At 40.6% G+C, this 21,245-nt stretch overlaps 1 protein-coding gene across 1 annotated transcript in view; it reads left to right on the top strand.

Annotated features, from left to right (window-relative positions):
- Positions 1 to 21,245, top strand: part of CYP19A1 (cytochrome P450 family 19 subfamily A member 1) — a 44,215-nt gene that overhangs the window by 570 nt on the left and 22,400 nt on the right. Inside the window, exon 2 of the mRNA XM_032778644.1 lies at positions 20,891 to 21,059. Coding sequence (XP_032634535.1) covers positions 20,915 to 21,059 — 145 coding nt within the window. The 5' untranslated portion in view covers positions 20,891 to 20,914. The remainder of the gene's footprint in view (positions 1 to 20,890; positions 21,060 to 21,245) is intronic.

The raw sequence follows: 21,245 nt of genomic DNA, 5'->3' as shown, positions 1-21,245 counted from the left end.
CTCCATAACTAGAAATGGGAGAGAATGGATATTGTCAACTGTTAGCTGGATTCTCGAAGTAAAGCTAAGCAGAAAGTGACTGGAACTGGGCAAAGTATGGTTTCCAAGTAACACAGCCATAGCAGGAAGAAATCAACTCTCAGAATTATGAAAACTGAGGTGAACAAGAAGGCATTTAGTAGAACAGTACACATCTAAAACTGATCTGGAGAGTTGGTTAATTGTCTCATGGCCACTGGTGTTTTCTGTGGTAAGGATCTGTCTTTACTTAAACTGCTAGAATTTCCTCCTTGTCCACTTCTGATACATACAGTTGTTTGAAGAGAAAATTATGTCTGGAAAAACTGTAGTCTAAATGAGTTTTGTTATTTCCAAACCAAAGTTGTTTTTGCTTCTCTAAACTTTATTAACATACTCATTGGAATATATGCAGCGGTTTTCATATTCTAGGTAACATTTGGTGAGGTTACAGACAGAAAAGTCACTATCTGAAAAGTGATGCCACTTAAAAAAATAGCTCCCTCTATCTCTATTAGTCATATCTGTTTACCAACAAAAACAGGTTTCTACTACTATTAGCATTGCCATGGCAGACATATAATCATGACAAAGAGATCTGGATTCTGTTCTCTCTATATATGATAAACTAAACTGTCTGCTCAGTTATAATTGTATAATCTATTTTACTAGTGATGAAGTAAGAGGCAAAAAGAACACAGATGGATTTTCAGATAACAGGCAGAGTTTTCAGTGCTGCTGGCAGTTAAGAAAAACAGTTGTTGACATGTAAACTGAGCAAATTTGATATAGAAATTAGAGATATAAATACTGATCATCCATTCTCCACTAATTTTTCTGTCACTTTTGAAGGTATAATTGATTTTAAGTTGTCCTAAAAGTTTCTTTTGGACAAGACATGGGAATAATATTGTTTACAAGACTCTCAAACCAGGAATAAAACAAAACAAAACAAAATCTTGCAAATGTCCCTACAAATTAGACCATTGTTAGTATATATGTTTGAATCTGCTTTGTCTGTTAGTATATCTGTCTCAATCTGATGGCTAGCATGAATTGATATACTCTCATTCTGCATTAGCCAGTGCTTTGGATTAAAAGGTACAATGCAAAAATCATCATCTATCTTCAATAGGGGATGCTACTTTTCATGAACACTACTTTGGTTTCTAAGCAACAAAAAAGTCCTATTGTAAAAGCGACGCAATTGGCAAGGTATTTTTCAGATCATACGTCAGAATGTAATTAAAATCTCAGGAAGGGCCATTGTCCAAATTCTAATTTCAGAACCTTCTTATTTTTCATGGAAATTGTAATTTAATCAATCACGGATCATTGTGGAAATGAAGAGCCCTATTGTGCAGTCACTGGGACACCATATAGTGTACCTTCCCTCGTATTTTCATCTAATGTAAATAACAGCCCCCAAGGTACCATGATGATTGGCATGAAAGAAAGGTGGATGCAACGCTCACTATAAAGTTACACAAAGCAGGTGTGTTTTCTAGTCTCATTTACTATGGGCAACTAACATCACTCTATAACTGGGCAGGTCTATTAATACATTAGGGCAAAATTTGCAGAAGTTACTAGTGATTTTGGGTACCTCTGTTTTTGGGTGCCCAAATTGGGTCCTGAATTTCAGAAACCACTGAGCAACTACGCTGTGAAAAATGAAGTTGGCCACCCAAGAACTGAGGCATCCAAAATCACTGGTGACGTTTGAAAGTCTTGGCTTAAGTTCACACTGGTGTAATACTGAGCCTGCCATTTTACAGCACCACAACTAAACAAGGCATCCACATGGCCTTGGTCATATTTTAGACAATGTCCTCTAGGTCCTAGTGATTGTGCTGTAATGTTAAGAGATTCTATTATCCTGTTGTGTCATCCCGAAAGATATTTGGGACCATTTTAATACCTTGCAGGGTACAGCACTGTCCTGTCAAAGTGAGACTGCTCTTTCGGGTACGGGGGGGGAGGTGGGTGGAGAAGAGATGAGTGACGATTTGCACAGTATTCCAGGAGAGAACACACTAAAAGGATCATGACAAAATGTCCTTAAAATAATATAGCAACAGAGCATTGTGCAAAAATATGCCTGTTCTGGAGAAATCATTGCATAGATTTGTACCCATCCAAAAGGTAGAATATATATCGACTCGGGTACAGGAAACATTGCCTGTAGTACTCTACTTCAAAGGGGTATTGTGAGGATACATATATTAAAGATTGTGAGGTGCTCAGATACTACAGAAAGGGGGTCACATAAATGCATTAGATAAACCTGTATTACCTAAGAAAACATATCATAGACATAAAAATGATAAGAATTGTGAGGAAGAAGGGAGCATTGCTGTAGTTGGGGACATTGGTTAATTGGAATATGGTGACCTGCCATGACCAAAGATGCATACTAACTACATACACTAAATAGAGCAGGGTAGTGTGCTGAAGCTCTGTCAGGTAAGCCTGAAGGAGGGGTGCTGCTAGGCTAGGCACCCATCCAAACAGAGATTATAATTATTCCCCCTACAAGGGCAGTTTTCTTGCTCTTTTTTAGTGATGTTTGTAACCTGAAGATCTTATTGGCATTTCCATACTCCGACAAGAAGCCAAGTATAAGCAGTAGCCGAAAGTACCACCTTTCCTCTTGGAAGTGGACCTCCTTGTAGACAATCCCACTGCTGTCACACCAAGACTAGATTTTGGTAATGCTCTCAACATGGGGCTACACCAACAGACCATTTGGATACTTCAGGTGGTACGGTGACCACATTACTCTAATACTCTCATCTGTACTGGCCTCCAATTCATTTCTGGATGCATTTAGAGGTGTGAGTTTGATCTTTTAAGAGTGGTAAGTAGCTTGAGGACTCTCTGTGACACAAGTGCAGCAATAGCTCAAGCAGCTTTGCTGATCACAAACAGCCATTTGGTATAAACAGGAAAAGGATGGCAGAAGCACATTTTCCCCAAGAGGTCTTCAGTTATATGGAACTGTCTCCTTGCTCCTACCGCTTTCATCTATCAGAGACCTAATGTGCTGATCTCCAGGTCACATTGCAATGCATAGCCAATGTGACGTTGCAGTCTATACGATTTTATAAAAATATGCTAATAAGTTAATATAATGTAACTGAAATATGCTTCATGCAAAAGGTCTCCGGTAAGGTACAGAACAAAGGGAGGAGAGAAGCCATCATGAAGAATCTCCTAGCTACCACCTGAGCTGGAACAAGAGCTGTACTAGGGGAAAAATTTTGCCCAGTCCTGGAAGATGTCCATTTAGAGGGAAAAAACTTACTGAAGCATCTCTGAGGGTGAGATTATCTGTATTCAGTTTGATTAGACATAGATTTTGCGTGTTTTATTTTATTTTGCTTGGTGACTCACTTTGTTCTGTCTGTTACTACTTGGAACCACTTAAATCCTACTTTCTGTATTTTAATAAAATCACTTTTTACCTATTAATTGACCCAGAGTATGTTATTAATACCTGGGGTATCAAACAGTTGTGCATATCTCTCTATCAGTATTATAGGGGGTGAACAATTTATGAATTTACCGTGCCTAAGCTTTATACAGGGTAAAATGGATTTATTTGAGGTTAGACCCCATTGGGAGTTGGGCATCTGAGTGTTAAAAACAGGAACACTTCTGTGACCTGTTTTCAGGTAAACCTGCGGCTTTGGGGCAAGTAATTCAGACCCTTGGTCTTTGTTGGAGCAGACGGGAGTGTCTGGCTCAGCAAAACAGGGTATTGGGGTCCCGAGCTGGCAGGGAGAGCAGGGCCAGAAGTAGTCTTGGCACATCAGGTGGCAGCTCCCAAGGTGGATTCTGTGATCCAACACGTCACAGTGGCGTAGATTGTTCCAGCTCAGGTGGGGATTCTTCAAGATGGGTCATCTCCTCCCTTTGTTCTGTTCCACCCCTTTATATATCTTTTGCATAAGGCAAGAATCCTTTGTCCCTCTCTGGGTTCCCACCCCTCCTTCTCAATGGAAAGACACCAGGTTAAAGATGGATTCCAGTTCAGGTGACATGATCACTGCAAGACTTCATTACCCACTTGCCAGCACACACATATACAGGGAAGACTTACAGGTAAAACACACCCATCTGCAAACAATTGTCCTGGTTAAAGGGAGTCATCAAGATTCCAAACCACCATTAATGGCCCACACTTTGCATAATTACAATAGGCCCTCAGAGTTATATTTCATATTTCTAGTGTCAGATAGAAGAGTGATACATTTATACAAATAGGATGAACACACTCAGTAGATTCTAACCTTTGTAATGATACCTTACCAGAGACCTTTTGCATGAAGCATATTTCAGTTACATTATATTAACTCATTAGAATATTTTTATAAAATCATATAGACTGCAATGTCACAGCTAATTTCTCAAATTTTCACTGACATAGGAATAGAGGGGCTGACTGTATAGACTGAGGTTGAAGGTTTCATTTTTCTGTGGGGTATTTCTTTTTTCTATATTGATCCAGGAATATATTCGTACTATAATTACTGTACTGGTACCTAGCATTTTAGATAGGCGCTATTCAGAAATATAACTAAATAATGCACATTTGATGTATAGCTACAAATCAACAAGATGCACCATCAAAGTAGCAATCCCAATGACCCAGGAACAGCTGGTAACCTTTAACAGGCTGCACATGGCCCCTGCAACCACCAGTGGAGACCAGGATGGGATACAATTGTGGATCTTGCTCTTCCCAGGCTGTAAGTAAAGCTTTATATTATTTCAGGTTTGATAATCAGTATCTTGTTTGATCATTAGTCATGGTGTAGAGGAGTTTTGCTAAGGTGTGCTATGGTAGAATTTCTTGCAAAACATCTGTGTACTGTAGGCAGGCTTTTTATCTAGCTGTTCTTTATGTGTGCAGACAATGCCCTTACTTTATGAACAATAAAATAACTATAACTGTTGAGTCAATGTCCAACGGTCACACCAGCATGGCATAACCTTCCCTTCTCTTTCAGATTTGCAGTGTTCCCATACACACTCATGTTGCAAAGATAGAAGAAGGAAGAGCTGAGGGGCATCAGGCAAGCTCAAGTGTTGTACGAGGATATTATTACATAATTTCAAGGATAAAAGGGACACTGCTTCCCAGTCTAATAGACCTGCATCCTGGAATGTGATTGAAATCTTGGAGATGAGAGAAATTGCATGGTAGAGGGTGAAGAAGGAGTTTGGAAAAAGACTGGAGGACACAGAAGTAGTTGGTCAAACTCTCTTTTGGCAGTGGAGAGAGTGTAGCCCGTTATTTTCCTTGTGCCGATTGTTTATTCATACTTTTCCATTCTGATTGTATTTCATAGTGTTCTTTTGTTTAACTTTTCCTTGTGTTTCTAATGTTTATTGGTGTTTAATAGTAACCACATATATTCAAATTCTTTTTTTCATAGATTTCAAATGTGCATGTGGTCGGGGAGTGATGACTAACATGATATTTTATTTTAAACGAAGGGTTTCAAAATGCTCGTGCAAATAAAATTAACAGATGGCTTTTGGTTGGTTTGTTCATGTATTTATTTCTATGGGTTTGGAAGGGTGCTTGTATCTCTGTGTTTGTGGTATATAGGCAGGGTACTGATGATAAACTTAATCATACAGTAAATTTGAGGCCAGACCTCTCATCTTCTGTTTTCTAGATATCCTCTGAAAAAAGGATTTACTACTAATAGTGCTATATAGAGTGTAGATTTATAAGGCTGTGGATAAGAATCCTTTGACTCTATGGCTTCAGCTGGTGAAATATTTTTAATAGACTTCTATTGTTCACCTATAATTCTCTGCATTCACGAGCAATAAGACTTTTTAAATTATCCAGTATAATGAAAATGAACCTAACATTGGAAAAAAAGATACTTCCCAATCCACTACTCTGAAATGGCCTGTGAGTTAATTGAGAAGACTTGTTGACTACTTGGAGGGTCAATAAACTTGAGCTCCAACAGGAGGGAAATGACTTCACTGGAAAAGCCTAACTCCTACCCTTTGATGTCTAAAGTTAGGGATTGTTAGCTCAAACATGATACTAATTATTATGACCAAAATCTTGCAGGATACTGCAGCTCAAAACTAGCATTGTTAATATCATGCAGAGGCAAATCAGAAGCCAGCACATCTCTGGGACATGGATATAACACATTCCCTGAAGGACAAGTGGCAACTGCATTTTGCATTAAAGTTTCTGAATGGTCTTCTGGTGTAACCCAATGTACATAACAGTAATCAGAAAAGGAGATGACAAAAGCACCGATAATAACGGCAAGGTCACAACCACCCTGCTAAGCAAAGATGGAAAATATATTCTTATCTACAGCTTTTACCTGGACACATAAAAGAGCCAAGAATCCAATAAGACTTCTACATTCCCTGTCACAAAAGGGTGAATCCACTCACTGAAAGGGCAGAATGCTTCCTTTTGCTTTGATTGCCCCCAATCCCAACATCACCCCACTCTTATTAATTAACTAACTAGTTCAGCATGGTGCCCCAATCTTAGTCCGACAATCAAAGGTAAGTGATCAAATTAAAAACATGTCACCATGAGGGACAGTACCGAAACCCAGACTGTCTCCCCATCTCCAGCACCAGCTTCTAGTATACTTTGAACAGAAGTGACAACAGATCCTTGCTCATCCCAATACTGCTTTCTGTGTCTTATCAGAAGAGAAAATAAACCCATTCAAGTGCAATTCTCTCTCTCTCTCTGCCAGGATTGACTGACATGGTGGTTGATTATAGTACTGGATTGGGATTTAGGAGTCCTGGGTTCAATTGCTAGGTATGCCACAGACTTCCTGTGTGACCTTGGTTAAGTCACTTAAAACCTACCCTGAGTGCCTGCTCCTCATCTGTAAAGTGGAGATAATATTTTCTCATTACAGTTTCTTCAAGGCAGGGCTTGTCTCTTGCTAGATCTTTGTGCAGTGCTTGGCACAATGGGGCCCTGATCTCGACTAGGGCCTCTAGGTTCTACTGTCTATGCCGACACATACTCCTACATTCTACCTCACCTGCCCCAAAACACAATAAATTGCAAAACTCCTCCCCCTTTCATCATTAAACAAGAGTAGTGCTAAATTCCTGTCAGGATGCAAAGAGGTTCTATGTAAAGTTCCCCATTCCATCTCAGCCCCTCAATGAAGGCCATGCTGTCTTGGTTACTTCACCCACTTTGCCTCTACTCTCTCCAAAAATCTTTCAAAGAACAAAAGAAAGTTTAAAGGAATTGCTGGGGGGACTTTGGTTGAGCTCATACTCTGCTAAATACTGCAAGATTAACTACAAGACACCAAACCTGCAACATCTTTAAGCTTTTGGAATATAACCTAATGATTTTATGTAAAATTGATTAAAAAGTCAGATCTATGTGACTGACCTAGTTTTAGATATTCTGACTATAGCTCTAGATATCATTGGGGAAGAGCTAACTGTAAGTATTAGGTATTAATTATGGTTAAATATGCAGATTAGGGAACGGTGTTTCTTTTTCTGATGTGCAATGAAGCCTTTTTAAAAAGAACACTATATGGACAAAAATAAAAGTCTTTTTTTCTGGAGTAGAAAAATGTAAACAAGTAACTCTTGGAAGGCAGCACTCCACATCCTATTACAAAATGCAAGAAAATGCAGATGGCATCATTTATGGCAAGGTGTATGCTTTGTCATAAAGGAGTCATAATTGAGCAAGTAAAAAGGGAAATAAGAAATCATGGAACTCCTGAAAACGAAAAAAAAATATCAGGAAGGAGTGATAGATGGATATCAGGTGCATGGTACATCCTGAAGGAACTCTTTTAGTGCCGTTCCTTCATATCCTGTAAGAATTACAGCATTAGAGAAAAACTATGCATATGGCACCAGAGGAATTTCTGATAGACTCAGGCCAGCTGGGTACAGCAGAGTCGTCGGAAGCTGAAATACTGACCTCTGGAGAAGCAGTTTCTGTTCCCTGACTGACCAGAGCAGGGGCTGCGCTAGGCTAGGGTGAACACCTGACGCCAATTAAACTGGAAACAGTCAGGTGAGGCCGTTAAGCTAATGTGAACACCTGACTCTAATTAAGGACCCTCTGATACTATAAAATGCTCACTCCAGTCAGACTGAGGACAGCCAAGGAACTAGAGGAGAGGAAATGATTTTAAGTGTGGCTGAAGAGTTGGGTAATAAAGACACCCTCAAGCTACTGGAAAGGGAGCCTAAGGTAAGAGTGAAGAAGTGAGAAGCAGGAGAGCTGTGGGGAAGTGGCCCAGGGAAATGTAGCAACTCTGGCAGTGAAAGGTCGACTGCCAACAGCTGCTCCATTAGGGTCCCTAGGCTGGAACCTGGAGTAAAGGGTGGGCCTGGGTTTCCCCCCAACCTGTCACTACAGAAACACCACTTGGGAGAGGAAGTCAGGCCCCTGTCAGGATAGGAAGCTAAACTGTTCTGGAATAAGCCTGTAGGGACAACAGAGACTGTGGTTGTTCTTTCACCAATCTCCTTGCTGGCTTATTATGAAAAGGGCACAGTGGACTGTAACCCTGGCCCTAGAGAGAGAAGAGCTATGTGGAAGGTTGCAGTGAGCCTCTGAGGCTAGCATAAACTGCCTGGAAGCGCGGGACTCACGGGGACAAGGTCGGAGCTCTGCCACACCTTATTCAATATCCTTTCGCAATCAGAAGGGCAAAGCTATGGGACTTGATCCTGCAAGGTGCTCAGCACTCTATGTCAATCTAGCAAAAAACTTAAGCACATGCTTAAACTTTGAGCATGTGAAGAGTCCCACTGACTTCAGTGTGATTATTCATGTGCTTAGTATTCAGCGTGATTGTTTTTCTGGTTTTGTCTACAATGCTCAGCACCTGGCAAGATCATGCCCATAACGAGCTAAATTATAATCATATTGTTCACATCAGAGCACTAAGGCTGAAGGCGTTCTGCACAAGTCTGGTAGACAAAATATAATGTAAGTAAATACTTCCTTCAAGCTATGGATTTTATTGCAGAAAAACACATCACAGCCTTCTTATTAAAAAACATGTTTAGAATATTCATCAAATTCACTGCAACTGTGTGGAATCTGTTGCTACAGCAATAAAAAAAAATCTTGTGTAAATAGTCACATTCCTTATGGATATCCTGCACTGGACTGTTATTGGTTAGAGTAGAACAGAAGTTGGGCTGGAAACATTTTATATGGGGATTGTCTATCCACTTCCCAATGTATGAAATTAACTTCTTTTTTCCCCATCCAGGCGTACTCCATTTTCCCTGGTTCCTCTCCACTTTAGCGCTTTCTTTATATCACATTTAAGCAGCATCCACAGAATAAATAGAATGTAACTTGATGTGCAACATGCAGCTTTTGGCAGGTGTCTATTCACAAGTGGATGGCTTAACCTTTGCCATTTGAATGAGATTTTCAACCTTAAGCTAGCAATGAAAGCCGGCAATAGGTAGGATTTATCCCTAGAATAAGGAAAGGAAGGTACTACACAATTAACACCTGATGGTCTCCTCACTTACACCAAGGTAAATCAGCAGTGAAGTCAGTGGAGTTACACTTTTGTAAAACCTGCGTACAGTTAAATAAACATATCTGAATTTGTTATCCACAGTTGTTCAGAGAAAATACTCTGTCCTGAGCTAAGCCAGAGTCATTTTGTTACTCTGCAAAACTCTCAGTGCTTTACAATTTTAATTAGGTAGCTATACTTCCTCAAGGAGGCTTTAAACCTTTCCTGGAGTAAAGGATGGAACGTTCCCCTCCCCTGAACCATTGATTCCACTGTTAGTAGTGGAAGAAAATTCCTACAGGCAAGACTGATTCTGTGAAGAACCTTCTGGGATCAGTTAACCTATATCTCAATGGGGAAATCATAAACTCCTGCATACTTAATGTACCACACTGAGCTCTGATCTCATGCCCTGTGCCATCAGACATTCTGTGAGCCACGTGGGAAGGATTATTGTTCACTACTTTTATTTTAAAACTTATACAGTTACAACGTTGATAACCTGAGAGGAAAAAACAAAAAATCATTTAAATGCGGACATTCTTATGTTTGACTGCAGCCCATCTAATCACTCACAGCAACATCTATTCTAAGGAATTCAGCTCAGTCTAGAAGTTTCCTAATATATTTGATTGCAGACCTTTTAGACTTACAATCTACGGCGACCTCTGGTGGGAAATACTTTAGCCGCAGTTGAAACTTGCAGTAAATACTCATAGCTCCGCAATGATAGAAACATTCTGACTCACAAAACCCGCTCTCTTGAATAGAGATGGGCTTCCCCTCAGTATTTGACTTTTACAATTTTTCCTTACTAAGCTTTCTCCTAGTCGGTATATGGGCAAAGTTAATTAACATGTTTGAAGCATCTTCTAATCAAAATGCAAATCAAGATGCGAAAACAATAACTTTTTTTTGCTAATTTCACAATTGCTTCCCCTTTCACTTCACTAATTATTTGATCTACAATATACCACCTGCCTCCCTGAAAATATAAAATCTATTAATTTTCTCCTTAAAGTAAGTGAAGTAAAGATACAGTCCATTAGCAAGAATCTAACCAAATGCACCAATCAGCCTACTTATTCATGAAAGAAATAATACACACAAGGTACATTCCAGGAAGAAATTACTAGGAACAGCTAAGCCTCTGTCACTAATTCAGTTGTTATTCCTTGTTTTGTTAAGTTTCTAAGCCTTTTATCAAAAGATTCAAAGGATGTGTAATAGAAATTCAAGAAATAAGAGTTTTTGCAGCAAGATCTATTATCTAGACAAGTTTGTCAATAAACTCTTGTGCATCAGATCCATATTATTTCCTAGAATAACACTGAAGTGGGACCACATATGACTGTTATCAGGAGAAGCAGATACATGAAGGAGCATAAGCAATTTGGCAGGCAGCATGGCTCAGCTGAAGTGATTCTCTGTGGGAAAATGTCCTCCCACTCCCTCCTCACAAGATTTTTTTTTCTTTAAAGTAAATAGACATAAAAAATAGAAACCTGAACATTTGGACACTTAACACTCACTGAAACTAGGACCAACAGTTTTTCTGTGCAAGAGCAAATATATTTAAGAAAGGTAAATGAAATCTGTTCTCTTTATAAAAGAGTTTGAGGCCGATTGTTACCTACACTGAGGGTATATCTTTTCCCTGCAAAGACCAGGTGTGCTTTTAACTCAGGATAGCTAACTTAGGTTAAAATAGCAGTGAAGACAAAGCAATTTGGGTTTTAACTCAGATTAGCAGCTCAAGTTCAACCCAAGGCTCCCTTATAAACTATAACGCAAGCTGTTAGCAGTGAAGAGGAGGTAACTCATGTTGTTTTAATCCAAGTTAGCTAACCTGAGTTCAGAACACACCGTTGTTGTTGCTGCTTTTTGGTTTTGTTTTGTGTTTACAGTGAAGATGTACCTTAAGACTCCTTTACACCACCCTGGTAATATAAAAGGGGCCATAACTGTAAGGCAGAATAATGTAAAAAAGTCTTAGTGTAAATAAGAATTAGGCCAAGTATGTTTAAGTTACATTTATTCATAAATATATACATTCAACAGATTTTATTATCCAGAAATATAATGACTCATTGAAAAAGGGAGGTGAACTACAGTTAAAAGTAGAAAGTGGAGAGTCATGGCAAATAGGCTGAATTACAAGAAATTCAACACAAAAATGTGTTCTTAAGTGATGATTGGTGGTTTATAGGTTACACCTTTAAACACTGAAGCACATATTGTGAAGTGTAACTGCATAGACTGTCGGTCCTTCATCAGTTAAGACTGTGCCAATCACAACACATCTTCCAATCTTCTCTCGCTCTGGCCGTCCTGCGCCATGCTTGTCCATATCTCCTTGTTAGAAAATCATCCCACCTCTTTGGAGGCCGACCACATGGCCGTTTCAGTTCTCACGGATATCACTCAGATATAGCTGCAGTCCATCTGTTGTCACCAAGTCGGGCTACATGTCCCGCCCACCACATTTTGCTGAGCCTGCTTTCAGCAACAACATCTTGCACTCCAGACCACTGCCTAATTATTTCATTGGGGATGTGATCACAGAGTGAAATGCCCAAAAACATTTGTTCCATCGCCCCCTGTGTGAGACAGTTGATGTTCTTCAGTCATCATCAGCGACCATGTTTCGCGCCATATAGCATCGCTGGAAGCATGGTCAAGTTTAAAAGATTCACATGAGTTGTCTTGCTGATCTTTCCTTGGAGGATGTCCCTGATGTCATTGAATGTGCACCATCCAGCTTTTTTTCTGCGCAAAGTTCACCTTTCTGATCATGGTGAATGTCAACTTCCTAACCCAAATAAATGTATTTGTTGACCTCTCGGATCTGCGCTCCTCCAAGAGTTATTTGGGTTCTTGGCAGAACATCTGATCTCATATTTCGTTTTCGAGTGGCTCATTTTTAATCTGACGACTACTTTTCGTGTTCAGTTCTTTAAGCATTTTCTCAAGCTGGACTGTATTTTCAGCTATCAGCACTATATCATCTGCAAACCTGAGATGGTTTAGCTGCTCGCCATTGATATTAATCCCACCTTTCAAGTCTGCTTGTCGAAACACCAATTCAAGACAGGCTGTGAATAATTTTGGTGAAACGTATCTCCTTGTTTCACACCTTTCTCGATGGAGGATTCAAAGGGGAGTATCGAACAGCGATATATCCGTGCTGCAGCCAGAGTTCACTTCCTTTAATAATGTGATATATTTTGCGCTGATGTCCTGTTCTGAAAGAGCTTCAAGAAAGCTATTAGTCTCTACGCTATCAAATGCCTTCTTGTAGTCCACGAAGGCAATGCACAAAGGGAACTTGTATTCCCTTGAATGCTCTAGTAGTTGGTTTAGAGTGAAGATGTGGTCTATCATGCTGTAATTTCTTCGAAAACTGGCCTGCTGTCTAGGTTGCTGTTTATCCAGGTTTCATGACAGGCGATTTGTTATTATTTTGGTGAACAACTTATAGACATGCAAAAGCAAGGCAGATCGGGTGATAGTTCTTTAGATTTTCTCGATCGCCTTTCTTATGCAGCAAGATGGTATTGGACTCTTTCCAACTGGACAGTATCTTCTGGATTTCCAGGTAACAGCTGAACCTTTGGGCAAGAGCTTTCCAGAGTTCCTGACCTCCCACTTTAAGCACTTCTGCTGTCAGACTGTCCTTGCCAGGAGCCTTCCTGAAGTATAATACTTAAAAGAAAAGCTGTAATTTTTCATTTTATTTCTCAAGCCACTCTGAAATACATTGTGTCTTAGTAAAGTAAAAAATATCAATGCTCACCCATCCAAAATAAGTTAGTCCTCAGAGTAAAACTCAAACTAATGACAAGGTATAACTGAGTTGGTTTCATGCTACAGCACAAAGTATAAGAGGTGCAATTTTTATTTTGACAGAAGAATACATGTTAAAATTAGAAGTAGTCTGACCTTAAACCCCCATAATCCTTGAATTTTGGAGGGGTTTGAAGTCTGCATCCATTTCTTGGTCTGAAGTTTGCAGCTGGCCCATAACTTTACAATGGGACACAATCCCAGCTGTGAACATCCCTAGAAATGATCATGTTCAAAATCTAGGACTGCCTGGAAGATACTTTGGGGTTCAACTTCACAAGATGTTTAGTATCTCCTGCTAGGTGCTCAGAACCCTCACATGGCATTTGACCCTGCAGTTGAAATATTTGTATGTATGGGTCTTTGCACAGCTTTTATTCCATGCTGCAACATCCAAATGTGCTGTCACTTATTTCTGTTTGTCTTTAGTAGTCCATGGCAATAAAGGCAGCAGAAGCAAAGGATGAACCCACCACAAGACCAAAAATAATGGAATGTTTTGCATTGCTGAGAGAATATAGCATTATTAATTACCATTGGCAGGTTAACAAAGAATCTGCAGTTCACTGGCTGCCAAAGGTCAGAAGGAGAGACCAATAGCCCTTGAAAAGCAGGGTCACAGCACTTGAATTTGTAATGAATATATGGCCTATATGTGGCTAAAATTTTGGCATTTCTGAGAAGAAACACCTTCATTTCCTCCCTCTCTAATCCACACAGAGGTGCTATTTTTGTTTTGGTACATACCACCATCTGGCTCATGAAGTGATTTAGCAGGTGGAGAGGGATGGAGACTAGGTGAAAAATGGAAGAAACTCATCCATTTGTACACAGTCCATTCAAGCATGCTGGCATCCAGACATTGTGGAAACACACACACAGCACCCAAGCTTGTTTCTAATTAATCTCTCAATTTCATGTAACAGTGCTAGGTGTTTCTATTTGGTTTTAGTTTACAATAATGCACTACTGTCGTTAATATAAATACCATTGCAAGGTGAAAACAATTGCATTTTTTTTAAAATTATTTGTTCAATCGCTAGTCACTTCCTCCATTCAAGTTTTTCAGATCCCATACAACTGCAGTCACCCTAATTGCATTTCACAAATTGATAGCTCCATCCTCTGCACACAAACCTCCAAAAGCCAACTCTTAACAGCTTCATTAGGGCTTGAAACCCAGGGACACGACTCTAAAAAATGTACCTTCATTAAGCCTTGTTTTCCTCTTTATTCCTTACTCCTACCTCTTACCACTATGCATACTGCCCCTCACTTTGCCTATCCTTTGGCTCAGGTCACAACAGTGACACAAGCCTGAACCTTCGTCTGGGAGATGAGCCTCTCACCTGCATCATGCACTGAACCAACAACTTGGAGTGAAAAAGTGAGCCCAGGGTAGGTCTATTATTTGGTAGCACACAGAACTACCTCTAGGCTGTTGAGCTGGTCCCATATTTTGTTTTCTAAACAATAGATGTACTACAAGGAAACATTTAGATACTTGTTATCTCACTGTCTGGGTGGTGGCCGTGCCCAATGGTGTTTCTAGGACTTAGTATTTGGGATAGCAGATAGGTTTGGAAAACAAACATCTATGGATGCAGGAATTGAACAAAGTCATTCTCCTATACAGGGGACTTTTAACTTAAAAGTACAGTAACTCCTCACTTAGTCATCCTGGTTAACATTGTTTCATTATTAGGCTGCTGATCTATTTCAGAACATACTTGTTTAAAGACACACAATATTCCATTATCAAGTTTTTGGCTTGCCCCGCTCCACCAACCTGGTTGGGGTGGGGTTGGGGAACAGGGTTTTGCCCCGTTCCACTTCCCCAGCATCTCAGCCAGGGAGCAGGCAAGCCCCTGACCCTGCTCCCCAGCAGGAGTGCCAAGCTGGTGGAACGGGGCAAGCCCCCCCATCCTGACCCCGCTATGCCCCTGCCTCAACCAAGCTTCACAATCATCATTGGTGAGTACAGTATAAAATTGTTGTTTTAAGATTATTTAAAACTTATACTGTATATGTATGTTTTTGTCTGGCAAAAAAAAAAAAAAAGCCCTGGAACCTAATCCGCCACCCCCAATTTACATTAATTCTTATAGGGAAATTGGATTCACTTTAGATCATTTCACTTAAAGTAGCATTTTTAGGAACATAACTACAACGTTGAGCAAGGAGTTACTGTACTAAAGATGATACAACTGAGCTGCATATTACACCATAGAGCTGCATATTACTTCAAGTTCTATGGCATTCCAGAAATAGAAAGCCAGCAATGATAGCTCAATGCACTTCTCTTCTGTGATTTAAGAATGGGAAAGGGGGGAAAGAAACTGCACTGATGGAAAGAACCCATACTGCAGCCTCTCTTATGGCCCAGTACCCAAACCTTTACTCACACCAAGCAGAAATTATTAGTCTATTTGCACACAAGGGTGAGTAAGGGCAGCTAAACTGGGTCTTTAACAGCACTACCTACCTACTCGGCTTGAGACTAGCCCCTGCCTCAGATTCCCTTCACTCATGTAGGGTTGCCAACTTTCTAACTGAACAAAACCAAAAACCCTTGCCCTGGCCCTTTTCTGAGGCCCTACCCCTCTCACTCGCTCTCCCCGACCCTCACTCACTCATTCATTTTCACCAGGCTGGAGAGGGTTCCTTTCGACCAGGTGTTGGGTCTCTCAAACTTCCCACATGGTTTGGGTGCTGCAGTAACTTGGCCCTCCAGCTAAGTTATAAAAGAAAAAAGTCCACCCTTTCCATCATATCAAACTCCAAACCAACATAAAACCTGAGAGGGTCTTTCACCCCAGTCTCAAGCTTGACATAGCTCTTCCTTTTTGAGGGTCTATCTCCTCTTTGAAAAGGGTCATCTACTCTTCCTGAGATCTACTCAGTTTCTTTCATACTTTTATAGACCCCTGACTCTCTAGCCAGCTGCCCCCATAGTCCCTCCTCAGTCTGGCTCTCCATAGGCCGGGTTCTCTCCAGTTCTCCCCCAGGCCATCTGCCTGGGAGTTATCCTGTGTCTAAGGCCTATCACAGAAGCCTAACCTGCTTCCGATAGTTCCCACCCTGTTCTCTTCAACCAAGCTCACACTGACTTTTACAGGAGCAAGATGTTCTTCATCAAGGCCTACATGGAGTCAGCTAATCAGTCACAGGTGGGGCTGGGCCCATCTCTTCTTAGCTGGGACAATCACCCTATGATGGGCCCACCATCAAAGATACAGGAATGTAAATGAAGTTTCCAGTTTTGACTCTCAGAGAAACTGACACCCTAATATTCTTGCTGAATTTTCAAGCTGAATTTCACAAATTGTGTACCTCTCTAATTAACATGATATATGAGCCAAATCCTGAATTTCATATTCAGGTAAAACTCCCACTGGAGTCAGCATTTGGGCCTATGTTTTGGTAATAAGATAAGCCTACTGCAAATCTTTGCATTAAGCCCAATTCCCGATCAGCTGAGAGCTACTGCTATTGATCTCTCAGCTGATCGGGAATTGGGCTGCTCCATGGCACTCAACTGGCATCAAACTTGGGTCTGGGCGCATTGACCTCCAATGACCTTTCTGATTCCTGTTACACTTAACATATAAACAGCAATTAAAACACTCATTTAATACTAACCACTGTAATACAAGGGTCACCAGAACAAGCAAGCCTCTATGGATGGCCAGATTTTCAAAAGAGCTCAGCATTCAATTGCATCCCTTTGTGCTGAGCGATTTTGAAAATCTAGTCCCTAGAGTTAGGTTCTGGGAAGGTGATAGTAACATTCATGGGATTCATATTAATCCAGGATTTAATCTATCACATCCCATACATGTACTGGACACACATTGGAGACTGAATGTCTTACACAGCAGGGATTGGATTTTAGGAGATGAAGGTTCCAGAGGAGAGGATTTGGGGATCAGAAAGGACACTAGGGATTACTTTGGATCTTCATCCTTTGTTTCTACATCTCCATTGCATTCTTAAAATTCAGTTGCTGTCTTCATCTTCTGCAGCAGATATAAGGGTATGTCAATGGTACTTATTTTGAATCACAGTCCATTACATTTATCAGAGAGCAAAGATACACAGTGATGATACACACACCCTGTACTCAGGATATATTTTCTTGAATTGTAGAAGAAAGCAAACTTTTCCATAGGCAGCACTTTCTCTGCTTCTCTTTTACTGACATATAAAAGCAGACATCTCCATTACCATATATGAAATCCATAATCTTTAAGGCAGTCACCTTCATGCTACTATGGGGCGACATATTGTTAACATCAGAATAACTGAAGTCAGAACAACAATTATACCATGATTTCTATTGCATACCATCTCAGGATTTTAAAACGCTTTACAAACGTTCATTAATTAGGCTTCATAGTACCTTGTGGATAATTATAGTATAATTACCTGCATTTTGCAGAGGTGAAGCAACTTGACCAGACTCACCTGGTAAGGCTGTGACTAAGCAGCGAATAGAGCTCTGATCTCCTGTGCTTTTATCCACAAAGCCTTCCCATCATGCAAGAGGACAACAATAAAGCAACATAAGATACTGGAGCATTCATAGGTACAAAAGACATCCAGGGATCGAACTACCTATCAGTGTAGTACACACATTTCCAAAGGGTCATTTGACATTTTGTTTTACAGCAAGATCTTTTCTTTAAAAAGTGCGACAAGTATTTCACAGTAATGATCCAAAATACTATGGCATCACTTGAATTCATAAGGTTCGGAATCATTACTTTCCTGCCCCATCCTTTGTTTGTATTCTGTACATCATCTACTTAGACTGTAAGCTCATCTTCTTGTTTTCTGTAAAGCAGCGAGCACATTCTGTGCACTCCATAAATATAATAATACTGCTAACTGAGTACGGTAGTACATTCTTCTACAGTACGAGACAAAAACACACAATGAACGAAAGCACAATATGAAGAAAGTTTCAAGATAAACATTAAGAAAACACAAAATATTGGGAAGAAATAGCTACAACAGCTGTACCTGGACGTGCTGAGTACCTATACCCTAGAACTTAGGTATTAAGTGATTAGGGAACAACGCAAATACACATTTAGTTTTTGAAAGAACAGAGTTAAAAGGGTGTTTTACTCATCTAATCTAATGTATTGCATAGTAACAAGCTGTGAAACATCTCTTGTCTGGCTGTAGCGAAAGCAGGACAGGAGACACTTGATAGGTTTTAATCAGATCTCGACTTTATTATTAAATGTCTGGGACTACCCAGCAGATAAAAGTGTACAGTGCAGGTAACTCCATGTTCATTCAATATCTACCGGGCAGGTTTCATCAGCACCCCTTCTTTTTCCATCCAGGTCCCCCAGCTACCCCATTGTTGGGACCTTAACACACCCCAGCCCTCCCACAAACAAGGGTTAAGGTGGGCTATAAGAAAGAGGGGTTGGCTTCCTGCTGTACCAGTCATAGGAGCCCTGAATTCCCCCATTCCGCTCCTTTAACCAACACCTCCTTTTTAAGTCCTTTACAAAACCATTTATCAGGTCACCATATCCCTTCCCTGCACTGCACATCCACCCCACACTTACATAATGAGTTGCAACATCATAATCTAACTCCCTTCCCTACTTGCTGTAAAAAAGCTCTCCCTGAACCCACTGTGGGGAAGACAAACTCCAGCTCCCCACTCCATCTAGGCTAATCTGGAGGTCAGGAAAAAATTATTTCATAGACTTAAGATCAGAAGGGACCATTATGGTCATCTAGTCTGACCTCCTGCACAATGCAGGCCACAGAATCTCACCCACCCACTCCTGTAACAAACCCCTAACCTACGTCTGAGTTATTGAAGTTCTCAAATCGTGGTTTAAAGACCTCAAGGTGCAGAGAATCCTCCAGCAAGTGATCCATGCCCCATGCTGCAGAAGAAGACGAAAAACCTCCAGGGTCTCTGCCAATCTTCCCTGGAGGAAAATTCCTTCCCGATCTCAAATACAGTGATCAGTTAAACCCTGAGCATGTGGGCAAGACTCACCAGCCAGCACCCAGGAAAGAATTCTCTGTAGTAACTCAGATCCCACCCCATCTAACATCCCATCACAGACCATTGGGTATATTTGCCTGCTAATAATCAACGATCAATTAATTGCCAAAATTAGGCTAGCCCATCACACCATCCCCTCCATAAACTTATCAAGCTTAGTCTTGAAGCCAGATACGTCCTTTTCCCCCACTACTCCCCTTGGAAGGCTGTTCCAGAACTTCACTCCTCTAATGGTTAGAAACTTTTGTCTAATTTCAAGTCTAAACTTCCTACTGTCCAGTTATTTCCCAGTCCCCCTCGGAAGGAGCGGCTAGCATGATGCCCACAGCAGGTCCTGACCAAACCTAGTATTTCACCACTTCAAGCGGAGGGAGAGTGGATGGGTGCTGCACCACCTGGTCCAGGGAAAAAGGGCCTTCTCTCACCGTGCTAGTCCCTTTTCAGCTCCCTAACCCTTCTGGTCCCTGGGGATAAGTCAGTGTAACCACGCTGACCCACTCCCCCTTTTTGCAGCACCCCCCTCCCCCCAACACACCTTTAAAGGAATATTCCCTCTTCTCCGGCAAGTTGGACAATGCTCCCCCACCCCGCCGCACAACCATCATACGAATAACAGTATTTGCCTCCACAGGACAAGCAAATCCTATGGTTTATGGCATAACCTAACATCTGCAGGGACCAGCAAGGAATCCTTCTCCCTCTTTTACAGCATGGTTGTCTGTTATGTTTTTGCCTTCTTTTGAAGAGTCAAGTATTGGTCACTGTCAAAGAGAAAAGATGGCACTAGACCTGATGAATCTATAGTCTGGTCTGACAAGTACTATGCTCTTCTGCTAAATATTTTGAAAAAAGTAAAAGGCAAAGCATTACGACACTCAGTGTCAGATAAAATAAAGCACAATGTAATTTTTACCCAGATGCCTGGGGCAAGCTACATTTGTGTACTAGGAAATATACTTGGTTGTTTTGGAAATCCAAGGACATTCACAAACGCTAGTGACATAGAGGGAAAAAGGGGTAGGTATCTTAGATAAAAGACTACAAGTGAGTTCATTCAACCCTTCCACATGTGTTGAGAGTTTAATTTCTTTTATTATGGTTAGAAATTTGGCACTCTGTCTGGAGTTAACGTCATTGTTGGCCAGCCAAGGGCAAAGATAAAAGGTCTATTGGCCAAAGCATCCAAAGGAACCTGAGCTTCAATACCAAGGTCAGAAATGCTTTGTTATTTCTGGGCAAAAAGTAAATCTGCTGTACATCTGTTTTGACTTGTGGTTGAGCTTGTCTTGTCTAAGCAGCCAGTCTCATTATAAAACAAAGCTACTACTGGTATGAATTTGCTCAGTTACAGGACCTGCAAAGGGGTTGCAAGGTACCGATTAAAGGTGTCTTAGCATTTTGAAACTTTCTGCCTCTTTCCATATTTTCCCCCCTAAAGGCAAAGTAGACGCTCTTAGAAAAGATGATACTGGAAACCCTGAATCTGATGCATTGCAATATCACCAGTGTGGTGCCAGAAGTGATGCCAACTGCCACCGTGCCCATACTCCTCCTCGTGTGCTTTCTTTTCCTAATCTGGAATTATGAAGAAACATCATCAATACCAGGTAAATTGATTTTAGACATGGTATCCCCCAAAATGCTACAAAGGGGTTCTTTTGTTGTTCACACTATGGTAAAAAGGGGAATGAAGGGTAATAAGTGCATATCTAGGAAACACAGAAGGAATATGTTGTATAAAATATAGTAGGGATATAATGATAGGAAAAACAAAAATCTGAAGTGCCCTATTT

The sequence above is a fragment of the Chelonoidis abingdonii genome, chromosome 9 (assembly GCF_003597395.2).
Source record: "Chelonoidis abingdonii isolate Lonesome George chromosome 9, CheloAbing_2.0, whole genome shotgun sequence".
Taxonomy (NCBI): domain Eukaryota; kingdom Metazoa; phylum Chordata; order Testudines; family Testudinidae; genus Chelonoidis; species Chelonoidis abingdonii.
This window is presented reverse-complemented; position numbering and strand designations above follow the sequence as displayed.